Consider the following 27,482-nt stretch of genomic DNA (forward strand, 5'->3'; position numbering starts at 1 on the left):
TTTGTCTCCCTTATAAGGGCAAGGAAATGGGTGTATCTTTTGTGGGTGTATTTTTTGTGATTGGTTCTAGCAAACAGCCAATAGGAATTTCAACCAGGCTGATTGGACAGAGGCAGCCACAGGAGGAGCAAAGGGGGCTGGATTAAGGGAATATAAGTGCTGGCCAGAATGGCAGGAGGCCAGGCCAGAGCTTGGTAACCATGTACCACTGTGCCTCTTATTTATTTGTCTGACAAATAAATTACTATTTTAATTTCTCTATTGCTGCGTTGAATATTTCATTCCAGCTAAGCGTTAACCACAAGCAGGGTGCTACAGTTGCTCCAGTTCCTGCCAACCTAGCAGTTCCAAAGCATGCCAGTGCAAATAGATAAATAGGTACCACTGCGGTAGGAAGGTAAACGACATTTCTGTGTGCTCTGGTTTCTGTCACAGTGTCCCATTGCACCAGAAGCGGTTTAGTCATGCTGGCCACATGACCCAGAAAGCTGTCTGTGGACCAGCGCCGGCTCCCTTGGCCTGAAAGCAAGATGAGTGCCACAACCCCCGAGTCGCCTTTGACTGGACTTCACTGTCGAGGGGTCCTTTACCTTTACGGGTACTGAGAGTTGTTAAGGGAACCCTGTTTCCCCCAAAGAGCTACAATTCCCACAGTTCCCTGTGAAGAGGGTTTGACTCTGGGAACTGTAGCATTGCGAGGGGGGGCTAGGGACCTCCTAGCAGCTCTCAGCACCCTTAACAAACTACAGAATTCTTGGGGCGGGGGAGAGAGCCATGACCGTTGAAAGGGGCCTCATAGTGTTTAAATGGATGGCGCGAAGGTTACAGCAGCGGAGGGAGATCCCTGCCCCTTTCTCCTTAGCGGAACTTAATGTGTCTCGAGTGCCTGTTTCCACACGGAGCATCCTAACGACCGGACTGACGGAGACTTGGGCGGACCAGGCTTCCGGGATAGGTAAAGTGGGCGCCTTCGTGCTATGCTCATACGGGGCGGGGGATGAGAGGAGGTGGTCTTCTGCCCCCAACGCCGGCTTGTTGGTGCCTAGAAAGAAACAAAAGAGCGAGATCGCAGCTGGAGAGCAATGCTTTCCTGTCCCTCCTGTAGAAACTTGCCCTGTCTCTTGATCCCAGTTGACTTATTTATTTAGCGAAATTTATTTAAAGCTGCTCCGTGGGGAGGGAGGGAGGGAGGTGCATTCTGTCCATTCTCAGAGGCACTGCTCTCGTTCTTCCTGCCTTTTCTTTTTACACATCCCGCCTCGCGTTCAAGGATCTCAGTGCAGCGAACATTGCTTTTGCCCCCTGGCCACTTCATCCTCGGATTGGGTTAAATTGAGAAAGAGGTTGAGCGGCTCAAGGTCACCCGGCGGGCTGGCGAGGAAGATGCAAGCCTGGGTATCCCTGGTCCTAGTCTGGAACTCTATAACCACTGCGCTACACTACCGCCGCCCGCCGGTCCGCCCCCCCCCCCGCGGTTCTGTAGCGTATGGTAACAAATGAAAGTTGATTGATTGATTGAATTGTAATGAAGAAGTGGGTGGAGGAGATAAGATTTTTAAATAGCAGCATTTTGCAGCTGGAGCTCTAAGGTTGATGCAAAGGTTGACATTCTAATGTTAAAATTGCTAAATTTGGTAATGCTGAGAAACAGAAACCGGGTCAGTGCCCTCTTCTCCCAAATAATGTTTTCAAGACTTCAGGATTCCCCAACCGATCATCCATCTTTTGCCTCACACTGCTTTTCTGATTGATTTAAAAAGGCATTCAGTAGTAACGTGGACTGGAAAGGTCTGCATTGTTATGTTTTTCAGTGGGGAAAACGTCCATTTTTAGAAATGCTATTGTTTTGTAAATTAACTCATAACCTACAGTGCAGACCTATGCATTCCTGCTTGGCAGTAAGCCTCACTGAGTTCAATGGGACTTCCTCCCAGGAAAGTATATATAATCTAGTGAGTAATTACAGATCAGATTCAGCAAATGAAATGGATACATTACTAATTAACCATGCAATCTATACATATCTATTTAGAAGGAAGTTCTACAGAGTTCAATAGAACTTGCTGCCAAGTAAATGTGTATAAAATTGCAACTTTAATCTAAAATCAACACGATCAATTTGACTCGTCCTAGAAAGCATTAATATTTCAGGCATGCTAACACTAATAATTTTTTATTGTTGTTTTCACCGCTTTTCTTAAAGTTTTAGTAATATCAGGGAAGAGTGTGCTACTGAATTTACCACATTTTGCAATACTGTATTATACAAGTTTTTCAATAAAATAAATTTCCACATAAGGCTTTGAATTTGTTTGAATTTCACATTTAAACAACACCATGCACTTTATTTGAATCTCACAGAACCAAAAAATTTCCTAGTTCCAACTTTTCCTGAAAGCACACATCACTGGTATTTGTTATTCTGTTTCCCCTGGCCTTTTGGCATGGTGCCCCATAGAATATGCTATAATACTGCACTAGTATATGCTTCTAGTATACATATGAAACACACTCTATGGTTTGTTGTAGTTTTGCCTCTGGGCTACTGAGCCGAGTGAGCTATGAGTAAAGATCAGAATGGAAGATATTGGAGGCAGAACCTTCCTTGGTATTGATGAACCCACAATGGTAGAACTTTGCCAAACTTCCTCCTGCATTTAAATGGGCTCTAAAGACCATTTTTATCATTCAAGGCTTTTAATTTTTATTATTCAAGGCAGTGACATTCTACTGGCTTATATGTTATGCTGATGTGTGTGTTTACATGTTTTCTTCTGAATTGTGATTTTTTAAAAAGAAATTAATTATGTAAGCTACCATGGGTTGTGTTTTTTTAAAAAAAAGATCGATGTAAATGAGAAAAAGGAGTGGAGCAACACCCCCATGAGGTTACAGTATTGTGGCTTTTTTAGCAAGAAATGGCAAGAGGAGACATGAGAGAGGTGTGTCAAATTATGCACAGTGTGGAGAAAGGATATGGAGAAATGTTTCTCCCCCTCATAATACTAGAATTTAAGGGCATCCAACAAAGCTTCTTTGCACCACATGGTTAAAGTGTAGGGTTTGTTGCCACCAGAAGTAGTGAGAACCACTAATTTGGATTGCTTTGAAAGGTGATTAGATAAATTCATGGAAGATAGGGCTATCAATGGCTTCTGGCCATGAGGGCTATCTTCTCTCTCCATATGCCTGGATTATGTCTCTGAATCACAAGTGGAGGGAGGGCTGTTGCACTCAGTTCCTGTGTCCTGGCTTCCCAGACACATCTGGTTAGCTATTGTGAGAACAGGATGCTGGAGTAGATGGCCTTTGGCCCGATACAGGTGGTTCTTATGTTTCCCCCTTGCAGACATGGATCCTGAGGATGCTGAAGAATTGGCAGCTGAGTTGCACGGAAAGCCTGTGGATGTCTGGGACCTCTTGCAAATTGCAGCAGGCACTGGCTTGACCGCCTATGTTGTGTGGGCAGGAATTCTCATGCCAGGATTCCGCAAAGTGCCTTTAAAATTACAGGTACATAGCTGATGATTTGCTGTGACATTTGAGGGGAAAGCAGCACAGTTAACTGGCACATGATTATTGTGTTGGGAGGGAACTTCTGCAGGCAGGACTCTCCCTTATGAGACAAAGAAGGGTCTTTGGAAATTTTTAAAAAGCACAAACATACTGAAGATGACTCATGGATTTGATTCTGATGGCCAGATATTTGAAATAATAATAATAATTATTTATTTATTTATTTATTTATTTATTTATTTATTTATACCCCGCCCATCTGGCTGAGTTTCCCCAGCCACTCTGGGCGGCTCCCAATCAAATGTTACAAACAGTACAGCATTAAATATTAAAAACTTCCCTGAACAGGAGTGCCTTCAGATGTCTTTTAAAGATAGGATAGCTGCTTATTTCCTTGGGCACCACTACCGAGAAGGCCCTCTGTCTGGTTCCCTGTAACCTCACTTCTCGCAATGAGGGAACTGCCAGAAGGCCCTCTGTGCTGGATCTTAGTGTCCGGGTGAACGATGGGGGTGGAAACGCTCCTTCAGAAATGCTTAATTACAATCTGTATCAGGGTGCCTTCCAGATGCCATACCCTGATGTGATGCTCTTCAGTTGCCATCAGCCCCAACCACCATGGCTGATGGGAGCTGTAGTCCACCAACATCTGAAGAGTATCATGTTGGCTTCCTTATTTTAAGGCAGCAATTGAGAACCTGTGGCCTTCCAGATGATGTTGGACTCCCAACAACCGCTGCCAGTATTAGCAGTGGTCACAGATGAGAATTGTAATCCAATGACCCCTGAAGGGCCGAAAGTTCCCCAACCCTTTGTTGACATCCAGAGAAATGTCAAAATATTCCCTCCCCCAAATAATTGGGTGTCCTTTTGCCTATCTATTTGAGTAGGCAGATAATTGATTAGCTCACCACAAGATAGTCACGTCAAGTCAGCTGCTCCCTCTTCCAAGATCTGGTTCACCCATGAGCTCCCCATGGCGCTAGCAGGGCTGTGCTGCCATCAGCCCCAGCATCATATGACGCTGATGAGAGTTGTAGTCTAACACATCCAGAAAACACCAGGTTCACAAAGACCAGGGCATTTTTTCAGCCGGAATTAATCGGAACTCAGTTCTGACACCTCTCAGGTGGGCACCATTGTCATTATAAGAGAACAAAGGCGGTGTTCATTGTGAGTTCCAGCACCACTTTTTCTAGAAAAATAGCACTGACAATGACTGTTTTAGAGTCTTTAGGATTCCATGTATATTCCCTACCCCGGAACTCTGTGGCCCTTTCCAACTCAGAGCTTACCTCTCTCTCTCCTCATCCAGGTGCCGTATGTCCCAGCAAATGCCAATCAAGTGAAGAATGTGATGTCGCTGCTGAAAGGACGCTCTGGGAAGATGGTGGATTTAGGGTCAGGCGATGGCAGAATTGTAAGAGCAGCGAGCTTGTTTCTTGATGGTGGCATGTTCCATGAAGCTGGGTGGCCCACTTGAAAGAACTACAATATATAAGAATTTGGATCGAAAGGGAAGAGTAGAACAGGGCTAGGGAACCTTTAGCCCTCCAGCTATTAGTGATTTAAGTAAACTTCACAGATGGCGTTAGCTTCTGAAGAAATGCTTGATCAAGGCTAGAGTCCCAAAAATAATAATCTTAGAATCTTATTTGCAAATGCATCACTAGATGCATCTGGGCTAGATCAGGTGTGGAGAACCTTTGACCCTCCAGATGTTACTGAACTACACCCCCCACCAGCCTTAGCAAGCATGACCAATGGCAAGGGATGCTGGGGGCTGTAGTCTGAAGGTTCCCTACACTTGGGTCCAATGGATAAATAGCCTGACCTGGGGCAAGGCAGCTCTCCTGTATTTCTAAGGATCACAAATGCAGTCAATAAAATAAGTGCCTTGGCTTTGCTTCCAGGTGCTAGAGGCTTACAAGCAAGGTTTCAGACCCGCTGTTGGCTATGAGCTCAATCCATGGCTGTTACGACTTTCAAACTATCATGCCTGGAAGGCCGGCTGCTATGGAAAAGTTTCTTACTGTCGGGATGATCTTTGGAAGGTGAGGCAAGAGGCTCCATGAAATTGCACAGGTAATCTGGGGGTAGTGAGAGGACACGCGACACATTGGCTGCCGGTGTTTGTCAGCCTCTTCATGAGGCAGGCTGCAAAGTCCGGCTGGCAGGTAGTTTTTAGGCCAGGATAGGAATATTTTTAATTGTAGGTATTAGGCTGGGTGCTAGCGATTGAAGCTGGGCTTCAGACATTGGATCAATTTAACCAATAGTCTTGGTACTCTCTCTTAAAGGTGAATCTGTCAGACTGTAAGAATGTCACTGTGTTCTTGGCACCTAGCGTGGTAAGCATATTTATTTACTATTACTATTCATATATAAAGCCCACAGCAGCTTGGGACCAGATTACTTGCAGAATCATCTTACACCGTATATGCCAACTCAACATTGACCTGCGGAGCTGGCACTGTTACAAGGAACTTTGGAACTCCCTGTATGTTGACATCAGGCAGGTGCCTTCACTGTACTCTTTTTGGCAGCTGCATAAAACATTTTTGTTTAGGCAAGCTTATCCAGCCATGCAGAATGTTGACATGTGTTTTAATCTCTTTTTAAAGTTCTGTTGATTTTAATTCCCCTTTGAATGTTTTTAAACACCTGCTTAAAACTATATTATCTTGATAATTGTATTTTTATTTTTTTTAAAAAACCAGCTAGAGGTTTCCATACAATTAAGTGCAGTGGGGTGTGTGTGTGTGTGTGTGTGTGTGTGTGTGTGTGTGTATGTGTGTGTGTGTTAAATAACCCAGGCATTTTTCTTCCCTTTTCTCAGTTGCAGCTTCTGGAAAGGAAGCTGCTTGTGGAACTTCCGGATGAGGCCCGTGTAGTGGCTGGACGCTTCCCCCTTCCCAACTGGACACCCACCAGCATGGCTGGGGAAGGTTTGAACCGAGCCTGGGCCTACGACATCAAGACTGTACGGCAATCCGAGCAGGACAGACCAGAGGGAAGCCCGGTATAAGAATGTGTCCTCTAGGAAACAAGCAGGCACCTTTGCAAGACGGACAAGGGCTGTTTCCAGTGGCTCAGAGAGTGAAATCTGCTTCTTTCCAATTGCTGGCCTTGACAGCCCTTTATAAGCACTGGGGTGTGGGAGGGAGGGAGGGAAGGAGGGAGGGAGGGAAGCAGGCAGGAACAAGGAGATGATTTGTCAAGGGAAATCACATGGTTTCCGTAACTCCTCCCCCGAATCCTGCTAATTCTGGAAACTCATTAGAACCTTTGCCGCAGGATGGGACAGGTTTGTCTCTTCACTGTGGAGTAGTGTGTATATTTATTTTTTTGTAATGAACTTTCACAGCACTTATTTTTTTTACTCATCTCAGTGTGTGGTCCAGTGGGCTGCTAAGATCTTATTGGGGTAGCAAACCCATGCCGTGCCTCAGCTTGGAGCTTTGGTTGTGAAATAAAGAGAACTGTGATCCTCGGGATGCTGAGGATTAATGTACCAGATAGTGATATATTTTACTAACATGGTACAACTTCAGGTTTCTACACATGGTGGTATGGTTTGCAAACTACTCTAAATCATAGTTTAGTGTTACACGTAATTTCCATATAACGGGGGGGGGGGGATTTCAGCTGAGTTTAGTTTCGCTTTCAAAGGCTATCATTTGAACCATGGTTCGTGGTTTTATTCCAACCAAGGTTACTAAACAAACCAAATTTTCAAGTTCAACCGTAAATCTGGCTTATTTCATTAACCATTTCACTGGAACACGATAATAAGCATCTGAATGTCAGAATGAAAGCTGGTGGGAGTAAGACAGAAGGGAGAGAGAATGCAATGGAAATACTGAAAGAAGAAACAAATGCATTTGGAATGTAAGAGCTCACAAGACATTGCAAATTGAGTGTCTCAGACTAGAGTTCAAATCCTTGCTCCACCATGGTTATCGGTGGACGGCAGGCACGGTTTCTCATCCTAGCCTACCTCCTGGGGTTGTTACGAAGATAATTTGGGGGTAGCATATGGGTGGAAGAACAGCTCTGAGCCTCTTAGACAAAGGACGGGATTTTTTAAAAAATCGAAAGACAAAAATGGTTGCTGAAAGGCCTTCATTGAGCCACTTGCTTCCTGGAGTCTCTTCTGTGGGATGGAAGTATACCCAACCATTGCAATCCACCTGCTGTTCAGGCCAAAGTGCCAGTCCTCCTTGAGGATGCTACAAAGCCTTTTCTTCCCATAGCTTAGGTGTCAAGAGACTACATTTCGTTACTGAAATTCCTCTTGGGTTTTGAAGTTGCCAGAGGGTTAGAAGCTCCGGCAATTAGTTCTTCGTGGCTCTCTATTCCCAGAAGTTTCCTCAGCCTCAAGATCTCCTGCTTGTACCTGCAGCACAACAGCACAGTGAAAATGGCGTTAACCCAGTTCTGCTGTGGTTGCAAACCTACCCTGCAAGGGCCTGATCAAATCCAGTGGGGAGTGAATGTAATGTAGACATTTAAATTCAGGTACTTAAGGTGGATGGAACCGCCTGAGTAATGATGGCGAGGGACTGTGAGAGCAGAGTAGGCTTGGTAGTTTATGTGTGGGAGACAGTAGGAGGACATTGGCTGACCAAGGCCACCTGGTTCTCATGACCAGGAGGTTTCCTGGGCTATGTCATTTATATCCCAACTTAATTGCCTCTAGTTTCCTCCTCCAGCCCAAGCTGTGTAAGGCAATGGGGGAGATGGTACTGCTGTTGTTCAGCCCAGTGGGGTCAGGTGATTGGAGGAACCAATAAGGGCCTGGCTAGCCCTATATTACTGTTTCACCAGGCTGGATTCCTCAGTTCAGGAAACTTGGCACTGAGAGGAGCTGCTGAAGAGACTCAACACCCAGAACAAGGATGGGGAAGCTGTGACTGGGAAGGCAGCCATGGGGCTGTAAAAGAATTGCCCATTCCTTCTCTATACAAATGTTGAAGTGGTATAATTATTAGACATGAGGTGATGGGAGAGCCCCATCAAAGATTTTGACAGTTAAAGCCTCACCCAGGTGAAAAGACCTCTCACCTTACAAGGTGTTTATCCACATACTCCTGCAGTTCAGCTACCTGCTCTTCTGCCGCCATCGCCCGTGTCAGCAGCTGACTCCTTTCCTTTTCAAGATCCTCCTGAGGTTGAGAGAAGGCAACCATAGAGACAGGAAGGACAAAAAAAGGATGGGTAGACTGGCAGATTTTAATGTTATTTGTATAGGCCACTTTTTCCACCCGTATGTTTTTAAGGTGGTGAAGGTCCTGTGTGAGTGCCTGGAGATAGTTGGAGGATGGATGGTGGCTAATGGATTGAGGTTGAATCCTGACAAGACAGAAGTACTGTTCTTGGGGGACAGGGGGTGGGCGGGTGTGGAGGACTCCCTGATCCTGAATGGGGTAACTGTGCCCCTGAAGGACCAGGTGCGCAGCCTTGGAGTCATTTTGGACTCACAGCTGTCCATGGAGGCACAGGTTAATTCTGTATCCAGGGCAGCTGTCTACCAGCTCCACCTGGTACTCAGGCTGAGACCCTACCTGTCCGCAGACTGTCTCGCCAGAGTAGTGCATGCTCTAGTTATCTCCTTCTTGGACTACTGCAATATGCTCTACGTGGGGCTACTTTTGAAGGTGACCCGGAAACGACAACTAATCCAGAATGCGGCAGCTAGACTGGTGACTGGGGGCGGCCGCCGAGACCACATAACACCGGTCTTGAAAGACCTACATTGGCTCCCAGTACGTTTCCGAGCACAATTCAAAGTGTTGGTGCTGACCTTTAAAGCCCTAAACGGCCTCGGTCCAGTATACCTGAAGGAGCGTCTCCACCCCCATCATTCTGCTCGGACGCTGAGGTCCAGCGCCGAGGGCCTTCTGGCGGTTCCCTCATTGCGAGAAGCAAAGCTACACGGAACCAGGCAGAGGGCCTTCTCGGTAGTGGCGCCCGCCCTGTGGAACACCCTCCCATCAGATGTCAAAGAGATAAACAACTAGACATCTGAAGGCAGCCCTGTTCAATGAAGTTTTTAATGTGTGACATTTTAGTGTATTTTTGGTCTTTGTTGGAAGCTGCCCAGAGTGGCTGGGGAAACCCAGCCAGATGGGTGGGGTACAAATAAATTATTATTATTATTATTATTATTATTAATTATATAAGGCAGCTCACAGAGTTTAAAACAATGAAACAACACTCCCTGCTTGATATATGAGAGAAACCCATCTGCATTGGCATTCTACTGGCTTTTCAAGATGCCCCTTTTTACACAGGCGCTCCCTTGATATCACTGCCTCTTGTTTTTAATCCCTTTGCTGCTTCAATGGGATTGTTCAATTGCCTGCTCTGGTTATGGATGTTTCTCTTAATGGGATTGTTTTACTGTGTGTTTTAATTATGGATTCTTATAGTTTAATGCTCCTGTGGTTGATTTTTATACTTTCGAACTGCTCGGATGCCTGGTATGGCATTAAGCAGTATAAAAATTAATAAATGATAATGGAGTAACAAGGACAGTACCAAAACCACTCTGTCCTATAAAAGAGAGGGAGCCAGTGTGGAGCCCCCCAGATGCAAAGTAGATGTTCTGCCGCTCAGCTGTGCTTTGTGGCCTTGTGCTTTTGGCAGATGAATAGAACAGCACCCCCTTTCATACAGAGACCCAGACGGCCAAACACCCCCTTCAGCAGGGGTCAGCAAACTTTTTCAGCAGAGGTCCAGTCCACTGTCCCTCAGACCTTGTGGGGGGCTGGACTATATTTTTTTTGGGGGGGGGATGAACGAATTCCTATGCCCCACAAATAACCCAGAGGTGCATTTTAAATAAAAGCACACATTCTGCTCATGTAAAAACACCAGGCAGGCCCCACAAATAACTCAAGAGATGCATTTTAAATAAAAGGACACATTCTACTCATATAAAAACATGCTGATTTCCAGAATGTCCTCAGGCCGGATTTACAAGGCGATTGGGCCGGATCCAGCCCCCGGGCATTAGTTCTAGACTTCAGGTCTAGTTTCAGGAACCATTACCTGACCTTTACACCAACATATCTGTGTGGTTTCAAGGGGGAGTTTTTATTTGAAAATATATGCTGTTCATAATGGATGGGGTATTTCAAGTCACTTGAAAGGGGGAAGAAAGAGCAGGTGTGAATTGAAATCCATACTTAATCCTTATTGAACGCATAACTTAAATTGAGTTTTAAGTCCTACAGGCTTCCCACAAGTGGTTGGCCATTGTGAGAATTGACAACCCAGTCAGATGGTACAAATTGTTATATGCTGGACTAGATGGGTCATTGAACTGATCCAGCAGAATATGAATACAGTGGTACCTCAGGTTAAGTACTTAATTCGTTCCGAGGTCTGTACTTAACCTGAAACTGTTCTTAACCTGAAGCACCACTTTAGCTAATGGGGCATCCTGCTGCTGCCGCGCCGCCAGAGCACGAATTCTGTTCTCATCCTGAAGCAAAGTTTTTAACCTGAAGCACTATTTCTGGATTAGCGGAGTCTGTAACCTGAAGCATGTGTAACCTGAAGCGTATGTAACCCGAGGTACCACTGTATGGAATATGATCTCTTGCGCGCGCACGCGCTCTCTCTCTCTCTCTCTCTCTCACACACACTCACACACACACTCACACACACACACACACACAGTGTATTGACACTATTGGCCTTACTGTGTTACCAGAGTGTTTTACCTGTGTGGTTTGAGTGAACTCTCGTAGTTGTTTCCGGAGCTCAGCCCAGCCCGCCTCGTCCAGCGTGCTGAAAAGAAAAAGGAGCAAAAGGGAACTGGAAAGAGCCCTGTCAGCAAGCCATCCATTTCTTTCTGTGACTCGTCAGCCTCCATATGTTTTTGGCGTACAACACCCATTATCCACAGTCAGCATGTCCAAACTGGCTGGGAGTGATGGGAATTGTAGCCCAAAATATCTGGAGGGGGCACCAGTATGGTATGAAATTAAGAATGTTTCCTGCAGGCCACAAGTAATTCACAATCAAGTATCATGCCTTAAAAAGACAAATGAGAACTAGATGACTGGATATCAGCATGAGATGTCCATCTGGAGGGCACCAGGTTGGCAAAGGCTGCTCTATCTCTTGCCCAGACCCTCAGGAGTAGCTAACATGTCCTACAGATGTTGCTGCACTCCAGCTCCCATCTGCCCTAGCCAGTGTGGCTCATGGTCACAGGGTGGATGGCTGCTGGGAGTCCAGCAATATCTGGATGGCGCCATGTTGGCTGCCCCTAGTAGAACTATCTCCCCCCCCCCCAAGATGGTCAGATGAGCAAATACAAAGTCACGTTAGCAGCCCCACATATTGCACGAGGCAAAGCATTCTGTAAAACAATGGGCTCTGGCTGGTGAGAAAGGGAGGGACAGAAGCCCTGGAATGCAACTCTTCCATTTATGTATTTGCAAATTCCATTACTATGCTTCTGGGTAAATCCACTTATTTCACTGGGGTGGCTTAAATCGTGAGGATAGGTGATCTAATTGCGAGGAAGTATGCAGGCAAGCCGTGGGAAAGTTCTTCGTAGCCTGTCCGGGGACTGCATAAGCAAAATATAGGTCACATTTGATGTTCGGGGAGTTCTGACTGTATAGAAAGGATGGTATGAACCGAGGAATGCATTGTGTGCCGGTTAACGTAGAAATTTGTTTAGGGCTGCAAGATCTCCCTCTAGAGGTCATGTTAGCTGCTGTAAACTCAGGAGAAAGGAAGTGAATTTCTCTCGCCTGCATCTCAGCATACCAGTCCATTCCACTATGTGGATGTGGTATTATGTTTCATTGTGTGGATGTGGTGTTTTGTGCTACTATGTTATGTTTCATGATGTGGATGTGTGGTTGAGGTATTATGCTATGTCAATGTGGTGTAACGTTGATGGAATCCAAGAATATTTGGAGGGTTGCATATTCCCCAGCCCTGATGTACAGTAAAAAACAGTACTTACTGCAGAGGTGATGTCCCTGAGCCAGCATTTTGACTTAACTTTACCTGTAAGGGAAAGCAGGGGGGAAGGTGATGGATTTGATCAAAACTTCCATTTTGGGGGTGTGGAGTCTTTTTCAGCCTAAGGGCCACATTCTCTTCTGCACAACCTTCCTAGGGCCACATGCTACTGAGCGGCAGAACCATGAATATCAATGTCACCTTTGTACAGAGGGCTAGTTTCTAAACAAACTCACCCATCCTTCTCCATACAAGCAACGGGCTTTATCAGAGTTCAGGGACAGACAGTGGGGGGAAAGGAAGGTTATTATGTACTGAGTTAAATAGGATCCAAAATGCAGCAGTCTGATTGGTCCTAGAACAATGCAGCAGTATGATTGGTCCACAGGAGCCACCCAATCCAGCTCCAGGTGGAAGTGAATCCACAACCTGATTGGCCTACAGGAGAATCCCGGAATTAGCCAATCACGTGCAGCCCATTGTGTAAACAATGTACATAAAGCAGATATTGTGGGGGAAACTTCCATTCCTCCTCACCACTATGAGCTGAATAAAGAGCATGAAATCCACTCTTGACTCAGAGTATATTTCAAAGGTGTAATACTGCAGGGCTGGTGAGTGGGTGTGGCCTGGGGAAAGAGGGCATGGCCAGGGCCCAAGGGCCAAACAGAGAGGCTCCTCCATTAAAAGGACCCAGCATTTAGGCAACAAAGTCCACCCCTGTTCACCTTCATCTGCAGTTCGTGCAGTTGGCCCTCCAAGTTGGCTTTATCCTCCCGCAGACGGTTCAGCTCCTGAGAGGTGCTTGTCAGCAGCTCGGCATCTGTGATGGTGAAATGGTGTTCTGGTGGGCCAGGATCCAGATCGTGGCTGCCCAGCGACCGAATCTGTTCACGCTGCATCCTGCAAGCAGAGGTTACAGATCAGCCCTTAGGCATGGCAAAGAAGTGGATTTGCCAATCATATATTCACAGTGATACGCAGCACAAGTGCGCATGCACACACCACCTTAAAGTCCTCAGCAAGTTTCATTGTACGTTTGCATAAGCCAGAGAGCCCACTTCATTAGACGCATCAAAGACAGCTTCCATGTGCATTGAGATGAACTGATGAATCAACTCTTAGGGAGGCGCAACCACCGAAAAGGATGGAGCCACAGATCAAGCCACTGTAGGATTTAACTGCCAGCACTATGGGGATTCCCTCAGTTCCAGACACTGTAATATTGATTATAGAATGAAAGTTGAAGTTGCGTGTGAAGGTTGGAATGTGAAGGTTGTGTTTGCAATAAAACATGAGAGAAGGACGGAACAACACGTTCACAGGAGATATAAGGAAGCAGGAGATATAAGGAAGCAGGAGGGAGGAGAAGAAAAGAGTTTTGATGTCTCATCTCACAATGAAACCCAGTAGACTTTAGTAGAAGGAAGTATTGCCATTTATAGACAGAACGGTCCCTTTGCTGGTAACTATAAACGCATGTGCTGTTCTCATATTTGGTGTGCCACCCCTCAACTACTTGCTGGTTGAGGTTGTGTGGCACCGGCCTTTCAGTGCCTAAATAAAGATCCTGTTTTACTGACAATTGGTGTCTAGATTCTACTGACTAACTTTCTGCACTAGGGGATTGCCTCTTACCAGGGGTAGAATTTAACCACCAGCACTAGGGGATTTAGGGACGCGGGTGGCGCTGTGGGTTAAACCACAGAGCCTAGGACTTGCTGATCAGAAGGTCAGCGGTTCGAATCCCCATCCATTATGAACGCCGCAACCCCAGAGTCGGTCACGACTGGACCTAATGGTCAGGGGTCCCTTTACCCTTTACCTTTACTAGGAGATTTGCTTATGCTATGGCCACTGCAGGAATAACTGCCGGCGCTAGCGGGATTGCTGCCTTGCAATGTGGCCTCTCCCCTACCTGTACGCAATGAGCAGGCCCTCGTGCCTCTTGACCAAGTTCTGCAGGCGTTTCTTGTAGCCGCGAGTGGCTTTGGCCAGCTGTTCCTCCCTTGACTTGTACGAAGCCCGGATGTCCTGCAGCATGCCATCCACAAAGCGCTTCATGTGAGCCGGTTTGAAGGTGCTTTTGCTGGTCCCTTTTGCTGCAGCGGCAACTGACTTGCTGTCCATGTGCTCCTTGAATTACAAGACACACAGAGACAGTCTCATATGTTAGCTCAGTACAGGAGTGGGGAATCTTTTTTCAGACCAAATGCCACAGTCCCTTCTGGACAACCCTCCAGATGACACATGACCCTGGTGGGCGGGACCAGAGGCAGAAGTGGGTGGAGCAACACATGCAAATTCAGGGTTCATCGACACATTCCAGCCAGGCAAAAGCACTCAAAGAAGGTGCATAGCAGAGCTGGTAAGGACTGTGGCTTTGGAGGCAGATAGAGAGACCATTGGCTCCTGCAGACCTGAGGGTTCCCAATTCATGGCCCATTTATTTTGAAACTGGGAATGGGAGCACACTGCCACTATCCTGGCTGGGATTGGAAGTCAGGAAACTGCCTTAGGCCGGGTCAGATGGTTTGGCTATCAAAGCCCAGCACTGTCTGCTTGGACCACCACCAGCTGCTCTGGGATTTGGTGGAGAAGATCCAGGCTCTGGCACATCTGCCACCCACCCACCCCAAAGGGAACTGCTCACTGCCAGATCTGTGATGTACTGAAGGAGCCGCGACCTGTACTCCTCATTCAGTTCCTTCAGCTGCAGCTGAAGCCGAGAATTCTCTGCCTCCACTTCTTGGAGCTGGCTTTGGGACGAGAGTAATACCTGCAGGCAAAATGGCACACAATCTTGTTGAAATATGAGATGCCATCATCTGTATTGGCATTCTTCCGGCTTTTGAGGTTGCACCTATTTACACAGGTGTTCTCTTGACCCGAGCCTCCTGTTTCAACTGTTGTGTTGTTGTTTAAATGGATTGTTTTATTATGTACTAGTAGACCAGTGCCTAGTGTTGTATGGGAATAATATGAAACCAAAAAAGTCAATTCAGTTTTGAGCGGTTCTGTCCGCCATCTTGGCATCCAGTTGTATCCAAACCTAGATGAAAACTTGCTCCTTGCTCTCAGGAACCATCATACAAAATTTCCTTACGGTGTCCTAAGAGGTGTCCCAATGCACAGCAAACAAACAAATTCCCAAATCTATAGCAGATTTTCATTAGGGATGTTTATGTTTTAATGGGGTTGTTTGATTGTATAGATAGTTTAATTATTACAGGTGTTTGCATTTTAACATTTGTGTAAATTAGTTTTAATATTTTGCAAACTGCTTAGAAGCTTCCTTTGGCAATCAAACGGCATATAAGTTAATAAATAAGAACAGAACATGTGTATATTAGAAAACGGTGCCCTGCAATGCCGAGGGATTTTCACAAGGCCTATTTAAAAACAAATAAATCAAAAACTGATGAGGAAATGTGGCAAACTGAACTTAAGGTTGGGACAAAATGAGAAATTGAGAGAAGTCGGTAATTAGCCTCCTTAACCCCCCCCCCAGGATTATGGGGGGGGACGGCCCTTGCCTGCTGTGCGCTATACCACCCCCGAATTTGTGGGGGTGGGGGCACTAGGCACAAAGCCCTCCTGTGGGATTTTCGGCACTCCTCGACGCCGTCCCCGATCCGCGCCGCTGGTTGCAATGATCTTTAAAAGAAACAATTTGGACGTGATTAATTGCACATACATCAAGGAAAAAGGGGAGTAAATACTGCTGACAGAAGAGATCTCTGATAACAAGACAACAATAAAATACGAGAAGAATGTCAAGATACGGTATGACAAATGACTGAGGGGGGAGGGGGGAAAAACCTGCCTTTACTTTTTTTATGTGATTCAACAAGAATCCCCCTCCCCTAATGAGTCAGAAATTAAGGACTTAAGCTGTGGATTTAAGGCTGTGTGGAGATAAACTTTCGATCCAAAGCAATGTTTCAAGATGAAGCTGGAAAGCTAAGAGTTTTGGAGTGTCGCACTCAGAAAAAAAAATGCCGTCGCCATTTTGTGAGGCATTGTGGGAGCTCTTGGGTCTGGGAGGAGAAAGAGAGAAATAGAGTTGTTTACATATCGTGAATCAACTTCTCGGTGGGACTTAAGAGCGACAAATGCCAAAATTTACGATGGAAAAAGTGATGTTATCTACGAAGGAGATATATGGAAACCATCTGGACTTAGTGGAGGAACGGGAAATCCACACAGGATTATTACACTTGCTATCGGCTTAAGGAGACTAACAGAAGAGATCGTAAAGGAAAAAGAGAAATTATACGAACAAGATATGATGTGGCAACACCAAGATAAGACTGGATAGAATTATGAACTTTGTTTGGACTGATTGGGACTGATTTGGACATTAACGCAGTAATAAGAAGATGATCTGAATCCCCCTTTGGATCTTGAAGTATGGGTTCCCCCAACAAAATTTAAAAATTTGGCTTTGTAATTCGGAATTTATATGATGTGATTTAATTTGATGTGATTGGCCAGTTAATAAAAATTATTAAAAAAAGAGAGAGAGAAATTGAGAGAAGTCAAAAGCGATAGATTAATCCATCTCTTGAGGGCGGGGGATTTGTGAACGAGAAGGCAAGAGGACAAGGAAGGAGCAAGCTTCTAAATTCGGTTCATCTCATTTTTCATTTGTTACTCTGTTTCCTGAATTTGTTATTATACTGGCTTTAGATGTTTTCCATATGTGTACATGCCGTTGCACTGCATGTGGAATAAGTTTCTGATGTCAAGGAGCATTAAATCTGCCACCCACAATCTGAAGTGGTGCAAGCTACTGGCAGATCATCTGTCCAAAAGCATCACACCTGCAATCTGTAAATTAAGAGCCCATTCTGTAAACTAGAAGTCCGTTCCACACTTGTAAGGAATCGATCCTTCAGTGTGACAGCACCTTCCCTCTGGATCTCATTGGCATTTGGCAAGCAACTTCGTTGTATTAACTATGTGTCTGAGGATGTTGCGTGAAACTGCTTTTAGGTTCCCAAGCTTCAATAGCCTCTTCAGAATTTAAAGATTGTAGGAGTTGATATGGATGGGCAAATCTTTCACTTTTTGTTTCTCCTTTTTTTCCAGTCTTCAGCTCTCCACATTTCCACCTAAATTTGTGATTATTTTTTTTAACCCTCATGAAAATCCATCAGCCTTTTAGTGCAAGTTTCTCCAAACATATACAGTGGTACTTTGGGTTACATATGCTTCAGGTTACATACGCTTCAGGTTACAGACTCCACTAACCCAGAAATAGTGCTTCAGGTTAAGAACTTTGCTTCAGGATAAGAACAGAAATTGGGCTCCGGCGGCGCAGTGGCAGCAGGAGGCCCCATTAGCTAAAGTGGTGCTTCAGGTTAAGAACAGTTTCAGGTTAAGAACGGACCTCCGGAACGAATTAAGTACTTAACCCGAGGTACCACTGTACATGCAATTTTACTCAACTTGCACATTTTTGCAAAGCAGTGTTCCCCAAGAAAATGCATTTTTATATGTTCTTTTCAACAATATACCCAAATATTTGCATTCTTCATACACATTACTTGGCTGGAGAACAGCATTGCAAAATGTGGAGAAGTGTTTTGGCTGGCATATTGCTTCAGAAAGTGCAAATTAGGTCGACAGGCCTTTAAATGTGAATGGAACTTCTCCCCCATCCCTAGTGATCCATAAATCATGCTGACAGTGTAGTTCAGCTGTGATTTCCAAGGTTTCCTTACCACCGACTGTTCCGCCAGCTTGTGCTGCGTGTTCCGGATCGCCTTCTTGGCCTCCTGCAGCTCCTTGCCCTGGGTCACCCTGCAGAGACAAGGAGCGGTGTGGCAGAAGACCAATGCAAGTTTGCAGTGAATATAACCCTCTGATTCGCTGGGCACTCGTACTCACACTCTCTCCTCTAACTTCTGCTGCTGTGAGTTGTACATTTCTTTCATCTTTTCAATCTGGGCAGTGATGTGATCCTGGTTTCCAAAAAGCTTGGAGGTGGGAGAAGAACAGAAGAAGAGGTTAGTTACATACAGTGGTACCTCGGGTTACATACGCTTCAGGTTACAGACTCCGCTAACCCAGAAATAGTAACTCAGGTTAAGAACTTTGCTTCAGGATGAGAACAGAAATTGCGCAGCGGCAGCAGGAGGCCCCATTAACTAAAGTGGTGCTTCAGGTTAAGAACATTTTCAGGTTAAGAACAGACCTCCAGAATGAATTAAGTTCTTAACCCAAGGTACCACTGTATTGAGAACATAAGAAGAGCCTGCTGGATCAGGCCAATGACCCATCCAATTCAGCATCCTATTCTCCCAGTTGTCAGCCAGATGCTTGTAGGAAACTCTCAAGCAGGAGCTGAGTGTGAAAGCAGTCTTCCTTTCTGTTGTTTCAAGCAACTGGTACAGTGGTACCTCGGGTTAAGAACTGAATTCATTCTGGAGGTCTGTTCTTAACCTGAAACTGTTCTTAACCCGAGACATCACTTGAGCTAATGGGGCCCCACACTGCCGCTGCACCACCGCCATGCAATTTCTTTTCTCATCCTGAAACAAAGTTCTTAATCCGAGGTACTATTTCTGGGTTAGTGGAGTCTGTAACCTGAAGTGTCCGTAACCTGAAGCTTCTGTAACCCGAGGTACCACTGTATTCAGAAGCATTACTGCTTCCAACTGTGGAGGCAGAGCATAGCCATCATGACTAGCATCCACTGATAGCCTTTGTCCTCCACAAATTTGTCCTATCCTCTTTTAAAGCTATCTAAGTTGATGACCAGGGACGCGGGTGGCACTGTGGGTTAGACCACAGAGCCTAGAACTTGCTGATCAGAAGGTCGGCGGTTCAAATCCCCGCAAGGGGGTGAGCTCCCGTTGCTCGGTCCCAGCTCCTGCCAACCTAGCAGTTCGAAAGCACGTCAAAGTACAAGTAGATAAATAGGTACCACTCCGGCGGGAAGGTAAACGGTGTTTCCGTGCGCTGCTCTGGTTCGCCAGAAGCGGCTTAGTCATGCTGGCCACATGACCCGGAAGCTGTACGTCAGCTCCCTTGGCTAATAAAGCGAGATGAGTGCCGCAACCCCAGAGTCAGCCACAACTGGACCTAATGGTCAGGGGTCCCTTTACCTTTACCTAAGTCGATGACCAGCATTGCCTCCTGCGGGAGCAAGTTCCAGAGTTTAACCATGCACTTTGTGAAGAAAGACTTTTTGAAAATCTGTTTCTGAATCTTTCAACATTCAGCTTCATTGGATGACCATTAATTGTAGTGTTGTGAGAGGGGGAGAATTGTTTTTTTTTTTTATCCAAATCCAGGGGCAGAGGAGGGGGGATGCGGTGGAGGCGAGTCATCCCAGGTGTCTTCGCTGGGGGGGGGGGTGACATTTGGCGTGCCGCCAACCCGCGACTCCCAAGCCTACCCCGACTCCGAGCCATCAGGGGAAGGGGAGAGCTGTGCCTCCCCCCTTCGTTTTGACAGCTGGGGGAGGCTTGGGAGTCGCTGAATGTCTGCCATCAGTGGCTCGCTCCGCCCCCGGCTGCAGGTCGCGAGCACCGATCCATGAACCCGAGCGGCTATCCCGTGCCTGGGAGGGCACCCTCCACACTACACCCCCTTTGGGAGCGCACCCTCCCTGGGAAGCACGGGCATAAGCCCCACTGCTGTCCAAATCTAAAGTTCAGTTCTGCACATTTCCGCATAACAATAACAATAACAATCACTCATTCATTCATTCATTTTAAAAGTCCTCATGAGAATTCCAGAGAATTTAGGTGCAGATTTTCCCCCCTAATGTACAGCGGTACCTTGGTTGTCGAACTTAGTCCGTTCTGGGAGTCCGTTCGACTCCTGGAAGCGTTCAAAAACCAAGGCACGGCTTCCAATTGGCTGCAGGAGCAAACTGATTTGAATTTCTATCAGGCACCAAAATGCTTTGCCTGGCGTCCCGCCCTCCCTCGCGCCTCTCTTCAGAGCACAGCACAATCACCATCGCACACTCACACTTCTCTCCAGTTTCCGCCGTTCATGTTCGGAAGCCACCACCTCTTCTGGCTATGGCAAGAAGACACAGAAGACAGAACGCATTAGATTTCTGCATACGAAAGAGATAAGGGCATCAGAAGATCCAGCTGCATCAGGCCAAAACCCCATCTAGTGCAGGACTCTGTTCTTGCAGTGACAAACAGCAAGGACAGCAGGATCGCATGCTATCATGAACACACAATAAAAAGCATATGGAGGGTCCCTGAGATGGCCACAAATGCATACCTTCACTTTGCGGGCAGAGAGACGGTGGACCAAGGCTCGGACCCTTTCTAACTCCACAGAATCCTTGTTGTTTTGAGCTTGGGACTTGGGGCTGTTGCCTCGGGCATTGGCCAAGTTCAGTAACTCTCTGCTAAGCTCTTCATTCTTAGCGACCTACAAAGCAAAGCAGGTAAGTGTGTTATGGAGGTGAAGGCCATCCCTTGGGTTGGAAGCCAGCTATTATGACCTGACCAGTTATCAATTTCTATGTGTTAGAAGTTCAAGGAGCTATTTTGGGTGTATAAAACCCTTTACAGCCTCTACAACCATCACTACGTAGTGCCCTCCATATGTTTTTGGACTACAGTTCCCATCAGCATGGCCCAACCATGGATGATGGGAGTTGTAGTCCAAAACATCTAGATTGCACAAGGATGAAGAAGGTTTCCGTGGAAGATGAGCGGCCCATACTTCCTGTTCGTGTTCCTTGCCCAGTGCAAGATAATTGCTCTTCAGAACAAGATATTCGTCTGCCAGCTCCTTGTGGTTGGTCTCTAGGGCACTCAAGCGCTCTTGTAAGGCCTTGCGTTCCCCAGTGGTCTTCTCATCATGGAGCTCCACCTCCAGAATACGGCTCTCGAGGGTCAGGATCTGGGAAAGCAAATTACAGCGAGGGAAATGTATGCAACTGTCATAACAAGGCTTGGGGAGAGGGGAGATTTGTAAAGATCATTGCCTTTGATGCTCAGCATAGCTGGGGGGTTTTTGCAATTGGTTTTACATTTAGAAACCACTTAGAGGCCATTTTGGGAATTCAGCGATGTATAAATTAAATGAAGATGACGATGGCAGATTTTGTGTGGCTTTTATATTTAAAGATAAATATACTGAAACAAATGCAGATTCATTTTATAATATTCACATATCCAGCCATATCTGGTTTCCATCCTGCAGCTAGATATTTCTCTTTTGGAAAAGATACTCTGGCATAAGAAATATATATACATACTCAAGGACCGTTATTTCCTGTCCTGTTTTATGTAACAATTGTCTATCAATCAGTTGAGACTCCCTATCACTGAACTTGTACTTTCTAGAGCAGAGCAAGATCTATATGTTCTAAAGACTTTTTTGGGGGGGAAGAGAATTTGAGGGGTCTTTAGAATAAATGTGAACAGGATTGTCTAGGAAGCTGCCTTATGTTGAATCATACCACTGATCCATCATGCCCAGTTTAGTCTACACTGACTGGCAGCATTCCTGGCTGCCCTACCTGCCCTGTCCCTCTTAGCCAACCCCAGTGGGCCACTTTGGGCCAGCCCTGCTCTTCAGAGTGACGCTTGGAGCCAATCCTCAGTGGCTGACTCACCTCCTTTCCCTCTGATTGGCTCCAATCAGCACAAAGGGTGAGGAGGCTCCTTTTCATAGGCTAAAAAGCTCCCCTGTCATGCTGATTGGATGGCTTTAGGAAGCTGCTGCAGAAATGGTAACAAGTCTTCAATATCCTGTGACCTGGACTACTATAGCTCTTCCCAGCTTCTGCATCTGGTTCTACAAAGCCTTGTCCCCGGTTCTGCAAAGAATCTTGGGCACTGTCGTACGGTGAGACAATAAAGAAAATGATGGGTTGGGAGTCCACGAGCTTTCACTTAACGTAGGCCCATGGAAATGAATAAACATGACAAAAAGTTATGTCAATTACCAGATTCTTCAGTTCAAAGTTTTCTGCTTCATGACGCTCTCTCATTTTGTTGGTTTCAATCTGGAAATCAACAAAGTCCTTGGAAATCTGAGAGGACAGGAACATAAGAACATTCGGAGATGCTTAAAAATGGATTCAAACCAACGTGCACAAGAGCATGCACATACAGTGGTACCTCAGGATGCGAACGCGATCTGTTCCAGAGCCCCGTTTGCATCCTGAAGTGAATGCAACCCGCGACTGCACATGTGCGGGTCACGATTAGCTGCTTCCGTGCATGCATGTGACGTCATTTTGACCATCTGCGCATGCGCAAGCAGCGAAACCCGGAAGTAACATGCTCTGTTACTTCTGGGTCACCGCAGAACGCAACCCAAAAGCGCTCAACCAGAAGCGTATTCAACCCGAGGTGTGACTGTAATGGGAAGTGAGAAGGGGAGGGGCACTTTTAACAAACTCTATTCCAAAACGAATTATTATGAAAATAAGAAATATTTAGGGACAGACACCAAATTTTGTCCTCGCTCAGGGCACCATATTACAAAAGGCTACCCCTGTCTGCACTGCTTTTAGATGTTTTTGGAATTGTTTTTAGAGTTTTCTATCTGTTTTAGAATTTTTTTTGTTTTTAACTAGGATTTTTGTTTGCTGCCCTCCTTGGGGATAAGGAGTAGTATGTAAATACAATAAATAAATGAAATAAATAATAAAATTATGCTAGTTAGGGTCTGAGAGTCACTGTTTTCTCACCCCTGATTTACAAAGAAAGCCTGGCCCACCTTGCAGGGCTGCCATAACCATGACCAAGGCACTGTGTGTGAAGCATTTTGAACAACTGGATGTAATCGGGAGAGAAGCAAAGTGTTATTAATTGTCTCTGTGCAGCAGGGACCTTGCCCTATGCCTTACCTTGAGTTTCTCCTCTTCACTATGAACCAGTCTTGATGACAAGTCGGTTTTGGAGCCAGCCACCTGCCCCATTTTCTCCTGCAGCTCCCCAAGTTTGGCGCAGAGCCTCTCGTTCCTGTCTTGCAGCTGAACCTGCATGGAAGGAAGGAAAACATATTCAGCCCACAAAATTCAGACTAGGCACAGGCAAATTGGTCCAATTCAATTTATCTCATTTCCCCATATTTCAAAGCTTAAAATCAATTTCCTTATCTGTTTGTTTGGGGGGTGGGGAGTCCTCATGAAAATTCATCTGTATTTTAATACCAAATTGTCCTGACAAATACATTTTTGTATGCCGTTTGCCTAATATAACTTTTAAAAAAAACAAAAACACAACCACCCCATTTCCCCTAATATATTGCATTTTGTATTATTATTATTATTATTATTATTATTATTATTATTAATGTTATTATTATTTCTACTGTGTTTGTAAGTCACTTTGAGCAATGTTTATGAGTAAACAGAGAAATAATAATAAATATTGAATAATAAATAATTATATTTAATAATAATAATAATAAGTTGTAGTCCAACAAGGACTAAAGAAGTTCAATAGCCATCTCAGAGGTTGGATGACCATCTGTCATGGGTTGGTCTAGATGACCCTTGGGGTCCCTTCCAATTCTTCAATTCTATGAGTCTATGATTCTAAGGCACCAGGTGGGAAAAGGTGGAGGTTATGGGGAGCAGGAAGGCAGCAGAAGGCACATTTGAAACCAAACACTTACGTTCTCATTGCTGAGGCGCTGAACTTGCTCTCGGAAGGTAGTAAGACGGCTGCTCTCAGTCTCATTCCCAAAGTCCATGTGGTCCAAGGGTTGGTGATGGAGGGTTTGGAGCTTCAGCTGCAAGAGGAGAAAACCCGGATGAAAGCAAAAAGGAGTGTATCTGAAAGACGATGTATTTGCCCATTGATCTTGCCTACGTAGGTAAGGGTTGCTATCAACTCAGGTTGCTAATGGGTGTGGCTTTCACCTTGTTAACAAGGTGGAGTAAATGAGAGACTCCGTGTTATTTGTGATTATTATTTGATCGGAGGAGGCCTTGGCCAATTCCTTGTTATAATCCAGCAGTCTTGAATGCGTGCCACTTATAGAGGGGAATCATAGGCATAAAATCCATCACTGCTTGTTTTAACTTGCTTGTGGGAACAACTCAAGAGGCTGTGAAAGAAGGAAGGTTAACAACAGAAAGAATAAGAGGAACCATCGGAAGTGACTATGAAAAGCAGTAGAAGTATGAGACGATCAGACCCCTCCGAACTTGAAGCATGGGAAGTCCTATTAAAAATTTATAATTTGGCAGAATATTCAGATTATTTTATATGTATATGTATAATCTGGAATATTTAATGTGATTGGATTGGATTGTTAAAGTGGAAAAATTAATAAAAGTGAATTTTTTAAAAAAAGAATGTGTGCCATGTGCTGAATTTGGCACTAGTACCATTTTTTTCATCCTGGTAGGAAGAAATATCTCCTTTCCATTACTACTTAGGTGGGTTTTATCCCATTCATTTATGATGCAATATTCATTTAAAGGTCCAAGTAGCTTCCAAACAATGCACAGGGAACCATGAATGAGTTTGTGCAGGGGGTGGGGAAACTTTTACAGCCCGAGGTCCTTCATCATCAACTGGGGTGGGGCGGGGGGGCCATATATGCCAGGGGTGGGCAACGTCAGAGACCAAAAAGTGGTCAATGGTTAACACCTTTTACACTGTAGGCTACATACCAGCCAGACAAAAGACTGATTTAGGACAGTAAGCAAGAACACTTGACCCAATTCAAGACATCGATTGTTGTTAGGCTGGAGGTAAATGCAACCTGGTCCGTAGGATCTCTCACCCGTACACAATCCCTTATGAGCAGAAGGGTCTAGATTGCTTATTCTTCATTTTGGGTACCAGTGATGGTCTACAGTGGTAGACAGACAGGTCTGAGCCACAATACAAAATCTGCTGTAAAGTTCATCCACTCAAGAGCTTCTGAAAGTACCGTAGTCTTCTCTCTGACATGACTTCAAGCAGGGACGGCTCTACCACTGGTCAGAGTGAGGCTGCCACCTCAAGCACCTGCTTTTTATGTGCCAGCAAGGGTAAGCAAAATTCTGGTTATTTCATTTATTACTTTATTATTGTTGTTGTTTCTTTCTCTGGCTTTTTTGCCTCAGGTGGCAAATTATTATTATTATTAATATTATTATTATTGTTATTATGACTATTTTACCAATCTATGCAATTTCCCCAAAGCAATGGACAATAAAAACAGCAAAAAAAAAAAAAAAAGCATTAAACCACACAAAATAGAGGCCAGCTCTACCATTAGGCAGAGTTCAGCAGCTGCTTCAAGCATCAGGCACTGTGTGGACAGAGGTGCATATGTCAATTTGCCATGGTAGCTGCCCTTGCACCGGCTAAGCCAGACTGCTGCTTTCAAGTGGAGTGGACGATGTTGAAGTAAAATTTGCATTTGTTGCTCTTCCCACTTCTGACTTTGGTCCTGTTGACCCTAGCATGTGGCCCCCAGAGGAAGGAGGGTCTCCACCCCCATCGTTCTGCTGGGATGCTGAGGTCCAGCACTGAGGGCCTTCTGGTGGTTCCCTCACTGCGAGAAGCAGACTACAGGGAACCAGGCAGAGGGCCTTCTCGGTAGTGGCGCCCGCCCTGTGGAACGCCCTCCCATCAGATGTCAAAGAGATAAACAACTACCTGACATATAGAAGACATCTGAAGGCAGCTCTGTTTAGGGAAGTTTTTAATGTGTGACATTTTAATGTATTTTTAATCTTTGTTGGAAGCCGCCCAGAGTGGCTGGGGAAACCCAGCCAGATGGGTGGGGTATAAATAAATGATGATGATGATGATGATGATGATGATGATGATGATGATGCAGAAGGGGACTGAAACAGGTTCCCCACCCTTGGTATACTGCATGGAGGGTACCATCTTGTCCTTGGACAACATTAAGCTCCCTTTACTATTCATCTTAAGTGGGAAAATGCCTTGGTCCTAGGGGGACATTCCAGGGAAAAAAAACTTTACCACTTTGGTTCTGTCCCTGGGAGAAGCTGGAAACTTGTTTGTGAACTGTCTCTGCCTGATAGCGAGGTCTATTATTCCAGTAACCACAAGAGAGCAGTGAAGAGTTTTGCATGCTAACTGCATATCTTTAAAGGCATAGCATGCTGCCCCAGAGGACTGATCCGGTAGGAAGTAAATGCAGAGATAGACAGCCATTCAGAACAAGCGAGGATTTTCCTTATCGTGTGCATTGTCAACTATGGAAGCAGCAGCCTCAAGATGTGATGACTGGCTCAAATGGCTTTAAAAGATAATTTAAAGCACATGGCTTCCCCCAAATAATCCCGGAACCTGCAGTTTGTTAAGGATGCTGGGAACTCTAGCACTTTGAGAAAGTAAGTTACAGTTCCCAGGATTCTTTTAGGGGAAGTGGCACAACAGGGCTTGAAATGTATTGTGTGGATGTGACCCAATTCTTGGAGGGAGCTTATTAGCCACAATAGCAAAGCAGAGTCTCCAGATCCAGTATACCTTTGTCTGTCATATACTGGGGGAACTTAGGGATGCGGGTGGCGCTGTGGTCTAAACCAGGCACCCCCAAACTGGGCCCTCCAGATGTTTTGATACTACAACTCCCATCATCTCTAGCTAACAGGGCCAGTGGTCAGGGGTGATGGGAATTGTAGTCCCAAAACATCTGGAGGGCCCAGTTTGGGGGTGCCTGGTCTAAACCACTGAGCCTCTGGGTTTGCCAATCAGAAGGCTGATTGTTCAAATCCCCGGGACGGGGTGAGCTCCCATTGCTTTGTCCTAGCTCCTGCTAACCTAGCAGTTGGAAAGCACGCCAGTGCAAGTAGATAAATAGGTACCGCCATGGCAGTAAGGCAAACGGTGTTTCCATGTGCTCTGGTTTCCGTCATGGTGTTCCATTGCACCAGAAGCGGTTTAGTCATGTTGGCCACATGACCCGGAAAGCTGTCTGTGGACAAACGCTGGCTCCCTCGGCCTGAAAGTGAGATGAGCACCACAACCCGATAGTCACATTTGACTGGACTTAAC

General features: G+C 45.5%; 2 protein-coding genes across 3 annotated transcripts; one reads left to right on the forward strand and one right to left on the reverse strand.

Annotated features, from left to right (window-relative positions):
• The first annotated feature begins 883 nt into the window (after window positions 1-883).
• Window positions 884-7,030, forward strand: LOC309329300 (adenine nucleotide translocase lysine N-methyltransferase-like). 2 transcript variants are annotated; one of them, XM_081840096.1, is made up of 6 exons: window positions 884-955; window positions 3,350-3,513; window positions 4,832-4,936; window positions 5,430-5,570; window positions 5,817-5,867; window positions 6,356-7,030. In XM_081840096.1, exons 2-6 carry the CDS (start codon window positions 3,352-3,354, stop codon window positions 6,542-6,544), a joined length of 648 nt encoding a protein of 215 aa, XP_081696222.1. In that variant the 5' UTR covers window positions 884-955; window positions 3,350-3,351; the 3' UTR covers window positions 6,545-7,030. The 2 variants fall into 2 exon arrangements, with proteins under 2 accessions (XP_081696222.1, XP_081696223.1); XM_081840097.1 differs by lacking the exon at window positions 884-955 and adding an exon at window positions 974-2,070.
• Window positions 7,031-7,626: 596 nt separating this feature from the next.
• CCDC78 (coiled-coil domain containing 78) lies at window positions 7,627-24,343 on the reverse strand. Its single transcript, XM_081839800.1, has 15 exons — window positions 24,130-24,343; window positions 23,357-23,488; window positions 22,448-22,534; window positions 21,217-21,396; window positions 20,767-20,919; window positions 20,500-20,550; window positions 18,406-18,494; window positions 18,240-18,318; window positions 15,164-15,289; window positions 14,429-14,646; window positions 13,239-13,413; window positions 12,512-12,555; window positions 11,250-11,316; window positions 8,584-8,684; window positions 7,627-7,915 (listed from the first exon to the last, which is right to left on the reverse strand). Exons 1-15 carry the CDS (start codon window positions 24,205-24,207, stop codon window positions 7,789-7,791), a joined length of 1,707 nt encoding a protein of 568 aa, XP_081695926.1. The 5' UTR covers window positions 24,208-24,343; the 3' UTR covers window positions 7,627-7,788.
• Between the last annotated feature and the right edge of the window lie 3,139 nt (window positions 24,344-27,482).

Source organism: Podarcis erhardii (genome assembly GCF_964252035.2).
Source record: "Podarcis erhardii genome assembly, chromosome: 14".
NCBI lineage: Eukaryota > Metazoa > Chordata > Lepidosauria > Squamata > Lacertidae > Podarcis > Podarcis erhardii.

What these genes read in the sequence shown, in the direction of transcription:
- LOC309329300 (XM_081840096.1), top strand. Translation starts at nt 3,352, where the DNA reads ATGGATCCTGAGGATGCTGAAGAATTGGCAGCTGAGTTGCACGGAAAG. An exon ending in GGTCAGGCGATGGCAGAATT is followed by an intron (nt 4,937 to 5,429) that starts GTAAGAGCAGCG and finishes CTTTGCTTCCAG; the next exon opens with GTGCTAGAGGCTTACAAGCA. An exon ending in GTCGGGATGATCTTTGGAAG is followed by an intron (nt 5,571 to 5,816) that starts GTGAGGCAAGAG and finishes TCTCTCTTAAAG; the next exon opens with GTGAATCTGTCAGACTGTAA.
- CCDC78 (XM_081839800.1), bottom strand. Translation starts at nt 24,207, where the DNA reads ATGGACTTTGGGAATGAGACTGAGAGCAGCCGTCTTACTACCTTCCGA. An exon ending in GGCCTGCTCATTGCGTACAG is followed by an intron (nt 13,414 to 14,428) that starts GTAGGGGAGAGG and finishes CTCTGCTTGCAG; the next exon opens with GATGCAGCGTGAACAGATTC. An exon ending in TGCACGAACTGCAGATGAAG is followed by an intron (nt 12,556 to 13,238) that starts GTGAACAGGGGT and finishes TTTCCCTTACAG; the next exon opens with GTAAAGTTAAGTCAAAATGC.